General features: G+C 40.9%; 1 protein-coding gene across 2 annotated transcripts in view; it reads right to left on the bottom strand.

The window, feature by feature from the left end:
- OXNAD1 (oxidoreductase NAD binding domain containing 1) overlaps positions 1-12,605 on the bottom strand; it is a 41,464-nt gene that overhangs the window by 7,792 nt on the left and 21,067 nt on the right. For both annotated transcript variants that reach the window (XM_014842170.3, XM_014842169.3), the window contains 2 exons: positions 9,748-9,854; positions 1,772-1,913 (listed from right to left, as the gene is read on the bottom strand). In XM_014842170.3, the coding sequence (XP_014697656.3) occupies positions 1,772-1,913; positions 9,748-9,854 (249 nt within the window). The remainder of the gene's footprint in view (positions 1-1,771; positions 1,914-9,747; positions 9,855-12,605) is intronic.

The following is a 12,605-nucleotide window of genomic DNA, read 5'->3' on the forward strand; positions in this document are numbered from 1 at the left end:
CAACACAAAAGCTCTCTTCAGCCATGAGGACATATCGCTTCCTACAAATATGGCTTGTCTGAATGATTCTTTGTGTACCCTGTCTCCTAACTGAACCTAACTGCATCCAGGTGGGAATTCTGTGGCGATTAACTCAACCTTGTTTGCACACCCTCTTTTGCAGACATGGGCTATGCCAAGAGTTTGGATAAGCTACTCCATGGTATTGCTACCTTGCTATCCATTTTGTTCAGTGAAGTGGCCTGTGGGGACCTTAAACTGACACTAGCTCTTCAGGCAAGCACACTTGCAGAGTGACAAGTAAATGTAAGTTCCTCATATGACTTCCCCAATGGCCCTTGTAATCGACAGTCTCCCCTATCCCCCAGAGACTTCCGCCTGTGTGCCCCTTAGACAACATCACCATGGATCTTACTAAAACCCTACTCTTTTTGGTTTGAATTGACCAATCTGGCCTTTGCCTGGGAACCCCAAAGCACTCTACCCACGGACTCTAATAAAGGCATGTGCCCTAGGTCCTGTTGTTCTCTCTGCCTGCACCCTGCCTCGATCTCCCCATGTGGGACCTTGAGGCATGCCCTGCACTTCCTCCAGGATGTGTGATAATAAACCTCTCTAATTCCATCTCTCATGTGGTCTTCTGGTGAACCGGCTTATCATCCAACACCCTGGGGCTCTACTTAGCAAATGTTAATTTAACAAAGTCACAAGAGGCTGTAAGTTTCCGCCCCATTCCCAGTCCCGTGCTATCTGGCTGGTGCTCTATGAGATCTGTTGTCGTTGGCCTCCCTCCTCTACTTATTCCCCTGAGGTTCCTATGTGAACATAACAGTTCTCTGAAAAGTATACTGAAGTGTGTTTCCAAGTTCTGCTGAAAATAAAGTTATTAGCGTTTTTGTTTTCTGTTTGCCTTTGTTGATTCTTCATCATTTCCAGGAAAATAAGGGGAGAATGTTGTTTGTTAAATCATATTTGTACTGGTGCATTCCTTTTTGGTAAAGGGGATAAGAAAACGCCGGGGATGGGATAGGGGTACTAGTAAATATAGAAGGCACCTCTAAAAGTGAAGGGGATGGCAGTAACAAGGGGACAAAGGTCAAAAACTAAGAAGACAAATAACTGATTTGTTCTGAGCTCATTCTTTGTTAGCAGAGTTCTAGTAGGTAACGAACAGGAACCTTCACGTGGGATTGTGCTGAGTCCTATGGGGAAGCATGAGTTATTAGCAGCAAATGTGGATTCTCTCTCAGAACCCTGTGGGAAGTATTCTCAAGAGACTGAAATGGAGAGGCAATGGCACCATGGATTCAGCAGTGCTCAGCTCTGGGCACCAGCAGTATGTGCTCAGAGATTGTTAACCCTACAAATAATGACAGAAGAATAGTTTAATTTCCTTTATTTAGGATGGCTAGGACAAAATAATCTGATTTACAGATTTACCATTTACATGACATACAGAGCCAATTTTCAAAAATTTACATATAAAGTAAAATGTTTTGTTTCTAAAGTGGTATAAACTGAATATTGTTTGGTAACCTAGAGGATATTTCCAGGTCCCCAAATATCTTTCAGTCATCCTTAATGCATCAAAAAGATTCTGCTTCTTTGACCTTCCTGGAGTCTGAATTCTGGATGTAGGGGGAGCTCTTTTGTGAGCATGTACCCTTTCACTCAGGCCTAGGTTTCTTACGTAGATTAAGCGAGCTGAACACAAATTTTGTGGGAGGCAGAGATGCTCAGATTTCCAAGTTTAAATGGGCAGTTTGCTCACCTGATTGTGAATCCAGAGGGCAGGAGGGTGATTTGTATATTTCACTGCCAAATCTATCATTCTCTCTTGTTCTAGCAGTCTGGGGCTGGAGCATATTGAGAAACCACCAACCACAGAGACTCCTGGGATAAAGAAATCGACCCTAAAAGGAAAGGTAAATAAATCATTATTGCTGAAGCAATTTTAAAAGTGGGCAACAAGATAAAGTTGACAAACTTTTAGCTAGACTAAGAAAAAAAGAGAAAAGCGAAAATTACTAAAATCAAGAATAAAAGAGGGGCCATCACTACCAATGTTACAAAAATAAAAAAAGATTAGAAGGGAATTCTATGAGCTATGAGACAAAAATTAGATAACTTACATGAAATGGATGCATTCCTAGAAAGACATAAACTACCAAATTGGTCTCAAGAAAAAATAAAACCTGGGGTCTGGCCCCATGGCTGAGTGGTTAAGTTCAGCATGTTCTGCTTCAGTGGCCTGAGTTCGGTTCCCAAGGATGGACACTACTCATTGGCAGCCATGCTGTGGCAGCATCCCGCAAACAAAATAGAGGAAGATTGGCAGAGATGTTAGCTCAGGGAAAATCTTTCTCAAGCAAAAAGAGGAAGATTGGCAACAGATATTAGTTCAGGGCAAATGTTCCTCAGCAAAAAAATAAAACAAAATAAAATCTGAACAGACCCATAACAACTAAAAGGATTGAATTAGTAATTTTAAAACTTCCCACAAAGAAAAGCATAGGTCCCGATGGCATCACTGGTGAATTCTACCAAACATTTAAAGAAGAACGAATACTAATCCTTCACAAACTCTTGCAAAAAAAAACAGAAAAGAATATGTCCCAACTCACTCTATAAGGCCAGTATAACTCTGATACCAAAACCAGACAAAGATATCACAAGAAAACTACAGACCAATGTCCCTTGTGAATACAGATGCAAAAACCCTGGGAATAGAATGTTGGTTTAACATCTGAAAATTAATCAATGTAATATACCATTCAGCAGTATAAAGGACAAAACCCACATGATCATCTCAATAGATGTAGAAAAGGCATTTGACAAAATGTGACACCCTTACACAATAAAAATACTCAATAAACTAGGAACAAATGGGAACTTCTTCAAGTGATAGAGAGCATCTACAAAATACTCATAACTAACATCTTTAATGGTGAAAGGCTGAAAGGTTCCCCCCTAAGAACAGAAACAAGACAAGGTGTCTGCTCCCATCACTTTCACTCAACATTGTCCTAGAGGGGCTAGCCAAGGCAATTAAGCAAGAAAATGAAATAAAAAGCACCCAGATTGAAGAGGAAGAAGCTGTAGATAATATGATGTTGCATACAGGAAATCCTAAGGAATTTACTGTAAAGATATTAAAACTACTAAACAAGTTCAAATAAGGTTGCAGGATATAAGATCAATATATAACAATCAACTATTTCTATACACTAGCATTGAACAATCTAAATGTGAAATTAAGAAAAATAATTCCATTTATAATAGCATAAAAAAGAATAAAATAATTGGGAATAAATTTAACAAAAGAAGTATAAGACTTATATATTGAAAACTACAAAACACTGAAAAAGTTCAAGAAGATTTAAATAAACGGAAACGCACCTCATCTTCATGGATTGGAAGACTTAATATTGCTAAGATGGCAATATTCCCCAAACTGGTCTCCAGACTCAATGCAACACCTATCAAAACCCAACCTGTTTCTTTGTAGCAACTCACAAGTTGATTGTAAAATTAATATGAAAATTCAAGATTAAAAGAGAACAACAAATTTGGACGACTCACACTTTCTGATTTCAAAACTTACTATAAAGGTACAGTAATGAAGACACTGTGGTACTGGCAGAAGCACAGACATAGAGATCAATGGAAAAGAATTAAGAGTCCAGAAATAAACCCTTACATTTAAAGTCAACTGGTTTTCAACAAGGGTACCAATACAATTCAATGGCAGAAGAATAGTCTTTTCAACAAATGGAGCTGGGACAACTGAATATCCACACGCAAAAAGAATGAAGTTGGATCCCTACCTTACACCATATACAAAAATTAACTCAAAATGGGCCATAGACAAACGTAGGAGCTAAAAGTATAAACTCTTAGAAGAAGATTTGCACAGGAGTAAATCTTCATGGCAATGGATTCTTAGATATGACACAAAAACACAGGGTCAAAGAAAAAATGGAGAAACCAGACTTCATCAAAATTAAAAACTAGGTGCTACAAATGAGACTATCAAGAAAGTTAAAAGACAACCCACAGAACAGGAGAAAATATTTTCAAATCATCTATCTGAAAAGGAACTTGTATTCAGAATATATAAAGAACTCTTCCAACTCAGTAATAAAAAGACAAACAACCCAAATAAAAAATGGGAGGAAGATTTGAATACATATTTCTCCAAAGAAGATATATAAATAGCTAATAAGCACATGAGAAGATGCTCAACATGATTATTTACTGGGGAAATGCAAATCAAACCACAAATGAGCTATCATTTCACACTCACTAGGATGGATGGCTATAATCAACAAGATGACAGCAAGTATTAGTCAGGATCTGGAGAAACTGGAACCTTTATCCACTGCTGGTGGGAATGTAAAATGGTACAGCCATTTTAGAAAACAGTTTGGCAGCATCTGAAAATGTTAAACAGTTACCATATGACCAACAATTCCACTCCCAGGTACGTACCCAAAAAAATGAAAATACATGTTCACTCAAAAACATGTGCATGAATGTTCATAACAGCATTATTGATAATAGCCTAAAAGTGGAAACAATCTAAATGTCCATTAGCTGACGAATGGATAAACAAACTGTGGTAGTCCATACCATGGAATGAAGTACTGACACATGCCACAACACAGATGAACACTGAAATTACATTAAGTGAAAGAAGCTAGTCACAAAAAAGATCATGTATCATATACTTCCACTGATATGAACCATCCAGAAGAGGCAAATCCATAAAGACAGAACACAGAACAGTGGTTACCTGAGGGGGCGAGAGCATAGAGAGTGAATGATATCAGTTACATGGTTCTTTTTGGGATGATGAGAATGTTCTGAAATTTGTGCTGATGGCTGCACAATTCTGTGAATACACTAAAACCCACTGAATTGAACACTTTAAATGGATGAATTTTATGATATGTAAAGTATATCTCAACAAAAGTTTTTAAAAAGTACATCCAAAGAAAAGGCAACAAAAACTCTTTCACTGGCTGATGTGGCCTTCTAGGGTCCAAAAGTCTTGTGTTTCCTTTTTTCTTCTAACCACACTCCTATAGTTAGGACTCTTGTGAATTTCAAGCCTTCGATAATCCTATGCCACAAAAACTCTTTTTTGGTGAGGATTTTAGAAAATCCAACAAACCCAGTTACATGCCAAAGAAAGAGAGGTTTACTAGAACCTGGGAAAAAATTCTCATCCCCATGTCTAAGAAACCTGTACATCCAATCTAGATGTTTCTCAGCCATCAAAGAGCAAAAGTATCATTTCCCCCAGCTGTTTTCCTACCAGTAGGCTTACAAGAAAAGCACACGCTGTTCTCTACTGATTTGATCTATGACCTTAAAGGTGTTCTCTTCTGATCTGCCTTAAATATTGGTCATTTTTTTATAGTTTTAACAATCAGTTTTGGACTGGAAGTACTCCAGAAAAGGTCCCTAGCCTACTTTCGCCTATATTCACTGGACTCTTTTCCATAAACACTTTAATTTCTATTTCATTTCATTTCAGACAAGATGCAAATTGAAAGAGGCAAACAGTTGACATTTATTAACCCAGTTGCTATAATCTAGCAAAGAGGAGGTATATAGCATCTCCACTGTGTCCATGTTTAAAAAAATAAATATATCAATGAGCTACTTTTGCTGCTTTATCTCCTGAACTATAGCACCCTCTGCTGCTTGACGTTGATACAGACCATTTTCTCAGGTGAGTGAAAGAGAATTTCTCTTCTCTAGAAACATTGGAAAGCTACCTTCAGAAAAAAGGACTCCATTAAATGCTACAGAATTCAAATGACATAAAAATCTCATCTGAATGGATTTAAGAAAATATGCACAATACATATTTAATAAAATATTTGTGCAAGAAGTAAGTTTTAAAAACACACACATCCTTTAAAAATGCCCTTTGCAGGATTAGCACTCCTGGAGTCACGAGCTGAGGCACCTACTGCACCCAGATGAGTGAGTATATGAAGAACTGAGAGGAAGAGCCTAGTTCTGTAGTGAGGCACACATATCCATATCTAACAGTGACACACCTGGCAGCCCTGTCCTGTCCACAGATGCAGCCCCAGAGCCCAGCACACAGCAGGTGCACAAACCGTGGCCAAATGACAATGCTTTACCAGGAGATCCCAAAACTTTCGTTCTCAGCTACAGTCCTCAGAGCTCCACACTCACTCCTTGTGCAAACACTGCAGCCAGCACCTGCCTACTCTGTGCAGGCACCGTGGTCACTGTTGGAGGTAAAGAGGCAAATGCGTCTTGGTTCCTGCCCTCAATAAACTCACTCTACTGGGGGGAAAATTAACAAATAAATATGATTAAATAAACTATGACAAAACTTGCTTGGGGAGGTAGGGGGAAGAGAGCAGAGGAAGTAGTCAGCTCTACCAGTGGTAAAAGAATTAAGACAGACTTCACAGAGGAGTCTTAAGACACACAGCGCTCACCAGACAAGCAAGGGAGGAAGACACAGAAAAATGATGCCAAAGAACGCCGTGCTTTTTGTGCGTGGTCATGTGAGTCAGGGCTGCCAATACAGCCGTGCGGACTGCATACTGTCTACAACGCAGTGGCCCGTCGAGAGGGTAGGGGCAGAGTTTGATTTCTCTAATCTTTCTCCTCTAATCTGTTTCTTCTTAGTATCTTCCTTCTCTTAGTAGGGCCCAAAGTCACTTTCAAGCATAAAAATTATGTTACCTTATATGAAGTCAGAGACACACTTTTCTCTACAAAACCCTTTGACCTTGTTTCCCCTCGGGTGGTGCGCTGTGCACAGCCCATGTGGAGCGAGTACTCACTGCGGCCTGGGTAGTGTCATTGCAGTGATGTGCGGGCACTCGCTCCTACTTGGCCTGCACTCTTCCAGTCAACAACTTGACTGCAGGGGAACTGGCCAAGGAAATAAGAACTGGCATCTGTCCCCTGGGCCTCACCAGCACCAATGATCTAAATGACTGAGTGAAACACTGGCAATAACAAAAACCAAAAACTAGCAAAGTTAAACATCAGGCACTGTGCTGAACATCTGACATATTCCAAGACACAGGAATATTACTGTTCCCTCTTGAACAACATGAAACTGAAACCCAGAGAAAGAAGGAAGCTGCCACATCACAGAGCTGGCAGGTGGAAGAGCACACATGGGAGCAGAGAAGGCTCCAGAGCACGAGGCCTTTGACACTGTGACATAGCTGCCCTCGGGGGATGGAGCTGGCCCACAGCAGTGAATGCCACAAGGAACACTCAATCTGGCCACTCAGGGCACTCACACACTGCATGAGGACTGCTGCTGGCACACTCCAGCCCCAAGACGTAGTGCCGATCTTTCCACCCCCAGGGAGGAAGAATTCTGAGAAGGTCAAGAGCAGGACTCACCAGGGAGCTGGTGCTAAGTGGTGGACCCGCTGATGAGCGAAGCCCAAGAGGTTGAGCCCCGCCGGAGTGAGAAAGGGTTTGAGGGGGTCTCCCCTAGGCCTTTCTCTCTGGATTCGCCTGCCTGAGTTCTTGGATCTGGTTTCCTGGTACAGGAAACAGTCCCCTCTGGAGGGCCCAATAAGAACACAGTGCAGCATGGGAAGAACCCCAGAGGCCAATCTGGCTCTGTGTTGAAGGCGTCTACCTGGGGATCTGTGCCCAAAGCTCTAGAGCATTCCTTTATTTATTTATAGGCAGGTCTGGAGCCTCTCCCGCAGTTTGGCAGGTGTTAGAGGAGGCCACTGGTCAAGAATCCAGAAGCGTGGGATCATGCCCAATCTCCTACCCCAAAGGTGAGCCCAACAGCTACCCTGTCCTTTATCTCCAGCAGCACTCCACCCCATAACCCCAAACACACAAACTGCACAGCAGCCACATCCACACTCCCTCTCTCCCTAATCCCTGCAATCTTCCCCAAAGCGCCACATGCAGGTAACTACCGAGCTGGTGATCTGAGAGCCTAGAGCACAAGCCTTCCCAGGAACCGCAACGAAGGAGCGGACCCAACTAACCTAAGCAAGTGGCCATTCTGTAACCATGCAGTCAAATATCCAAAGAACTCACAGCCCGCAGAGCCATACAGTGAGTTGGTAAAAAGGGTGCAATCTTTCAAAAGGGGAGGATCCAGGTGCCAGGAATGAGTGCTGACGGACACCTGGCAGGGAAAGGGTCACCCGTACCAGCTAGAGACGACCACCTGCACGTCTGCCCTCTAAAGCAGGAGTGGGCCGGGCACAGACTAAAACCAGTCCTAACGTCAGTGAAATGACCAAATCTGTTCCCTCATAGAGGATACGTAACTCCAACCCTGATTAGTTTTATTTTGGAATCACAACAAGATCCTATTTCTATTCACATCACTAGAGAATGAGACATCTTTCTTAACAGGTAACTGCAGTTTGGGACTGCTAACACACCTGCAGACACAGCACGGTAGCAGCATTTTATAAACCAATGCACAGGCTTCTTCTAATCAGGAGATGGGTCAGAGTCTTGGCACAACTCAGAGTTGAAGGCTCAGAGACAGCAATGTACACGGTATACAAACACTTCCACGGAGGGAAAAAATGGAAAAACAGATCATTACAATTAAAGTTTCCACTTCTCAATGTAATAACTGCTAAACTATTTTTGAAGGGTAAAAATGTTGCCCACCCCCCTACAACAGCCCAAATGCATTTAATATGTATCACTGAACATGTGCAAAGATTGCAGTAAATTGCTTCACAAACGCAAATTATTGCAATCAGCATCTTGTTTTCTAGTTCTAAATTCAAAGGCAAACTATTAACACAAGACTGCTAACTCTTGCTATTATCACACTTGCTATTATCACACATCCTCCTTCTAACAAAACCACATTTCCAGATGGACTGCCAAAATTAGTCAAGTGACTCCTAAGAAATACTACCAAGATTGACATGCCAGAAACTCATTTAGAAATGAATGCTTTATTTAAATAAAGGAAACATACACCCAAACACACCTTTCCTAAGGAAATACAAGTTGCTTTATTTACAGTTCAACTTAAATTGCAGCTCAGTGAGGCCACTCGCAGGAACTTTAGGACAGCATACCGAGAAGTCCTCAGAGTGGAATGGGGCAGACTCATGATCTGTGTGGTGTGGTCTGGCCCTGATGGGGGAATCCTGATAATAAATTCAGCAAGATATTTAAACTCAACCCAGACAAGGTATGAGTGAAGCAAGAATTCAGTCAAGAGGGTGGTCGGCTCTGTGACATAACCAGTTATTCTCTTTTGCAGACTGCTGTGTCTACTCTGTATCCGACATAAAGAAGACTAATCTTTAAAAAAGTATCAATCCCTAGCAACACATAACTCAGGCAGATTAGTTTATGGCAGTGCATTCTATTAGCAACCATTGCTGCAGAATGCTAACTATCAGAGCTGTTATCAGAGCTGTTATCAGAGCTGTTGGGTCCATGGACAGAACTAGCTGCTTCATTTCACTCGGGAAAACTCAAGGCAGCAGTTTTAAATATGACTGAGAGAGGGTCATGGGCTCAAAACTGAGGTGGGCTTGGAGGCTGGGAAAGGAATCAGATTCTCCATGCCAAAAGAGGCTCACCTTGAACACACGGTCTAGAATTCCTACCCCATGGGAGGAACTGCTGGCCACAGAAGTCCTTTCCTGAAGATAAAACAACCTCTTCTTTCTGCTGCACCTTCTTGAACACACACAACACTTAGGAAACAGAAAAGCCACTTACCACTGGCCAGCTTTAAAGGAAAAATCTTTATCAGCAACAAGCAGGCGGAGCCTCTTCACGGACGGCGACTCATAGGCAGCTCCACACACCTTAGCTGCTGACACGACCTAGAGCCAAAAGAGGAACTGTGGCTGAGGTGAGTGTGTACACAATGTGAGGAACAAATTGTGGTTTTCTGGTAACTAAGGTTTTTTGAAATCTACAAAGATGTGGTTTTTGAAATTGCAAAACAAGATAAAGCACACGAATTGAATTTTATTCTGCATACAAAACTCATCTCTTAAAGAAACTGTTTAACAAGCATTTCTCTGATGCATGTCTAGCACGTGCCTGGACTGGACTGGACACCCTGGGGAGTGCTGGGGGAACTGGAGCCCTTGAGCCTAAGCTCACTGTCAGCACTATGCAGGCAAAGCGAGGCCCCCCGGCAGCTAGCAGCCTATGTTTGTTCTCAGCCTACAAGGAGTCCAGGATAACCTAATTTCAGAAATTAAAAGTAAGCATTTAGAAACGTTTTTTTTTCTTTAGCGATTTCACAGAACAATTGTTCATCTGTTGAATCTAATAGAAAACAAATTGGGTTTGTACTCTTTATGTCTGTTTTAATTTTTTATTATATTTTACAAAATATAAACAGTCCACAACCTTAAAACAACAAAACAGCCCTTCCCTCCAAGCAGTTTGAGAAGCACTATTCTGCATGATGTATCTGATTTCTAGAAAATCCTAAAAAGGTCTGAGTCAGGCACTCTTCAGTTAAGTGCCATCCATACCTCAGTACCCCTCAAATTCAAAACGTCTCTACTTCATTCATTCTTTGTTTCTTCTGCCTTTGGGTTTCTCTTCCTCCCTAAATCTGGAACATCTTCACAACGGGAAAAAGCACATGACTCTTCAACCTCCTGCTTCCGTTCAACTCCACTCTGGCAGCAAATCCAATCAGTAGCAGGTGACTGACTACAGTTGTTCTCCTTGATGGTGTGACCTTCACGACTTCACCTAAAGGTGCCCTGGAAACCTGTCAAGGTCAATGAACCCCCCACCCTAATGCTAGCTCATTCAGCACCTTTTATCCCACAGGACTAGGACTAATAAAACTATCAGTGGATGACAATCCTTAAAAATCCACTGGAAAATTCCCATGAGAGCTGGTGCTCTCCCTCACCATCTCAATGCGTCTCCTCAAGTTTTCTACCTTTCTGTCTCTCCTGCGAAGTCCCCTGCCTCTCTCTTTCTCTGTGTTTTTGCCAATACTCCCTTCCTCCTCTCCCTGAGAGCAAGTGGGGGTGATTTTCCACTACTGACCTTCTACCTATCCTAATTCCGCCCACCCTCTCCAAAACAAGCTTCTCGGCTCCCATAAGCTGTTTCATCAGACATGATATCTAATGCCATTTGCTCGTCTTAAGCAATTAAGCAGCAAAATGAAAGGTAGCAGCATAGTATGGCTGTTAGCATGGGCTCTGTAGCTAGACTGCTTAGGATTTAATCCTGGCTCCTCCACTTACTTAGCAGCTAAGTGACTCTGGGCACATTACCTAGCCCCCACAGCTATAAAATGAGCATAACAACACCTATTCCTCAGAGACTTGTTGGGAGGATTCAATGATAATATATGCAAAGCACTTATGGCCATAGTAAATTCTCATTGTCAATTATAATGTATTTTATTGCATTAATTATAATTAATTTCTTAGTATTTACTTAGTACATGATATGCTCTCCTTTATTTGTTTATTATTATACATGCCATTACATCTGTATCAACTCCCTAGATCAAGCACAGGGCCCAACACATAGTAAGGTTCAGTAAATATTTGCAGAATGAATGAAAATTCTAAGTTACAGTCACTTAAAATTGGTTTCCAGAACAAAGGTTAGCAGAAGTTCAGGAACCTTTTATTGTTTAAAAAGAAAAGGGAAAAAACCACTACAGAAAATCTAGACTCAGGTTGGAAACTCTGGGAGAGGTCAGGGCAAGCAAGGACTCCTTCAGAGGAGGAAGGTTCCTCTGTTTGCCACACACTCTATCTGAAAAATCTTAGTACAAAGACAGGTAGTAAGAATCATCAGGGGTCTCTCCATTACGTTATTATTCTCATTTTTTTTACATTTAAAAAAAAGAAGTGTTTATTTTAAAAACATTAATTATTTTCTTTCAATATGATAATCTGTAAAAACATAGCCAAGCAGTAGATTATTTCATTTATAACAGTTTAACTGGCATCTGTCAGATTCATTAACAAAACTAGCTATGTATAAGCTTTAAACATATCCCAAAGAGTCACCTTGTGGCAGGGAAACCAACATTCATAATCATGGCCGGGGGTGGGGGCGGGTACAGAGTTTCAGCTGAAACATGTGAGAATACTTCACAATCAAATGTCAGACTACATGAAATGAAATTACCAGTCACTTGCCAACGTCCAAATATGAAATTCAACGAAGAAGGAAAAGAAGTTATATATTCTATTGAAAAAGTCATATTTTCTTTTGGATAGTTTCTATGACCAAAAATGTTCCCAGATGCTTTATGCCTACTGGAATTAATATAAAAAGTAATATGCTTACTATTGTTATTAGTCCTAATAATCTGGGCAAAATTGCTCTAACTGGCAACACAAAACACCTTACACAATTCATGGTTTTTAAAGACATGCCTCCCTCATAACACTTTGTTTAATTAATACAAATACTCTACACAATATAAAGATTTCTAGGAATGTGGATTAAAAACATTAGCAAAATCTTTTTGAAGGTTGCGTCTCTATTTTATTCTGAAGCTAGTTTCATACACTTAGGATCTGTAATCAGGGCCCTTGTTATACGCCTTCTTTACTTTTACTGAATAAGCAAAA

Source organism: Equus asinus, chromosome 21 (genome assembly GCF_041296235.1).
Source record: "Equus asinus isolate D_3611 breed Donkey chromosome 21, EquAss-T2T_v2, whole genome shotgun sequence".
NCBI classification, from domain to species: domain Eukaryota; kingdom Metazoa; phylum Chordata; class Mammalia; order Perissodactyla; family Equidae; genus Equus; species Equus asinus.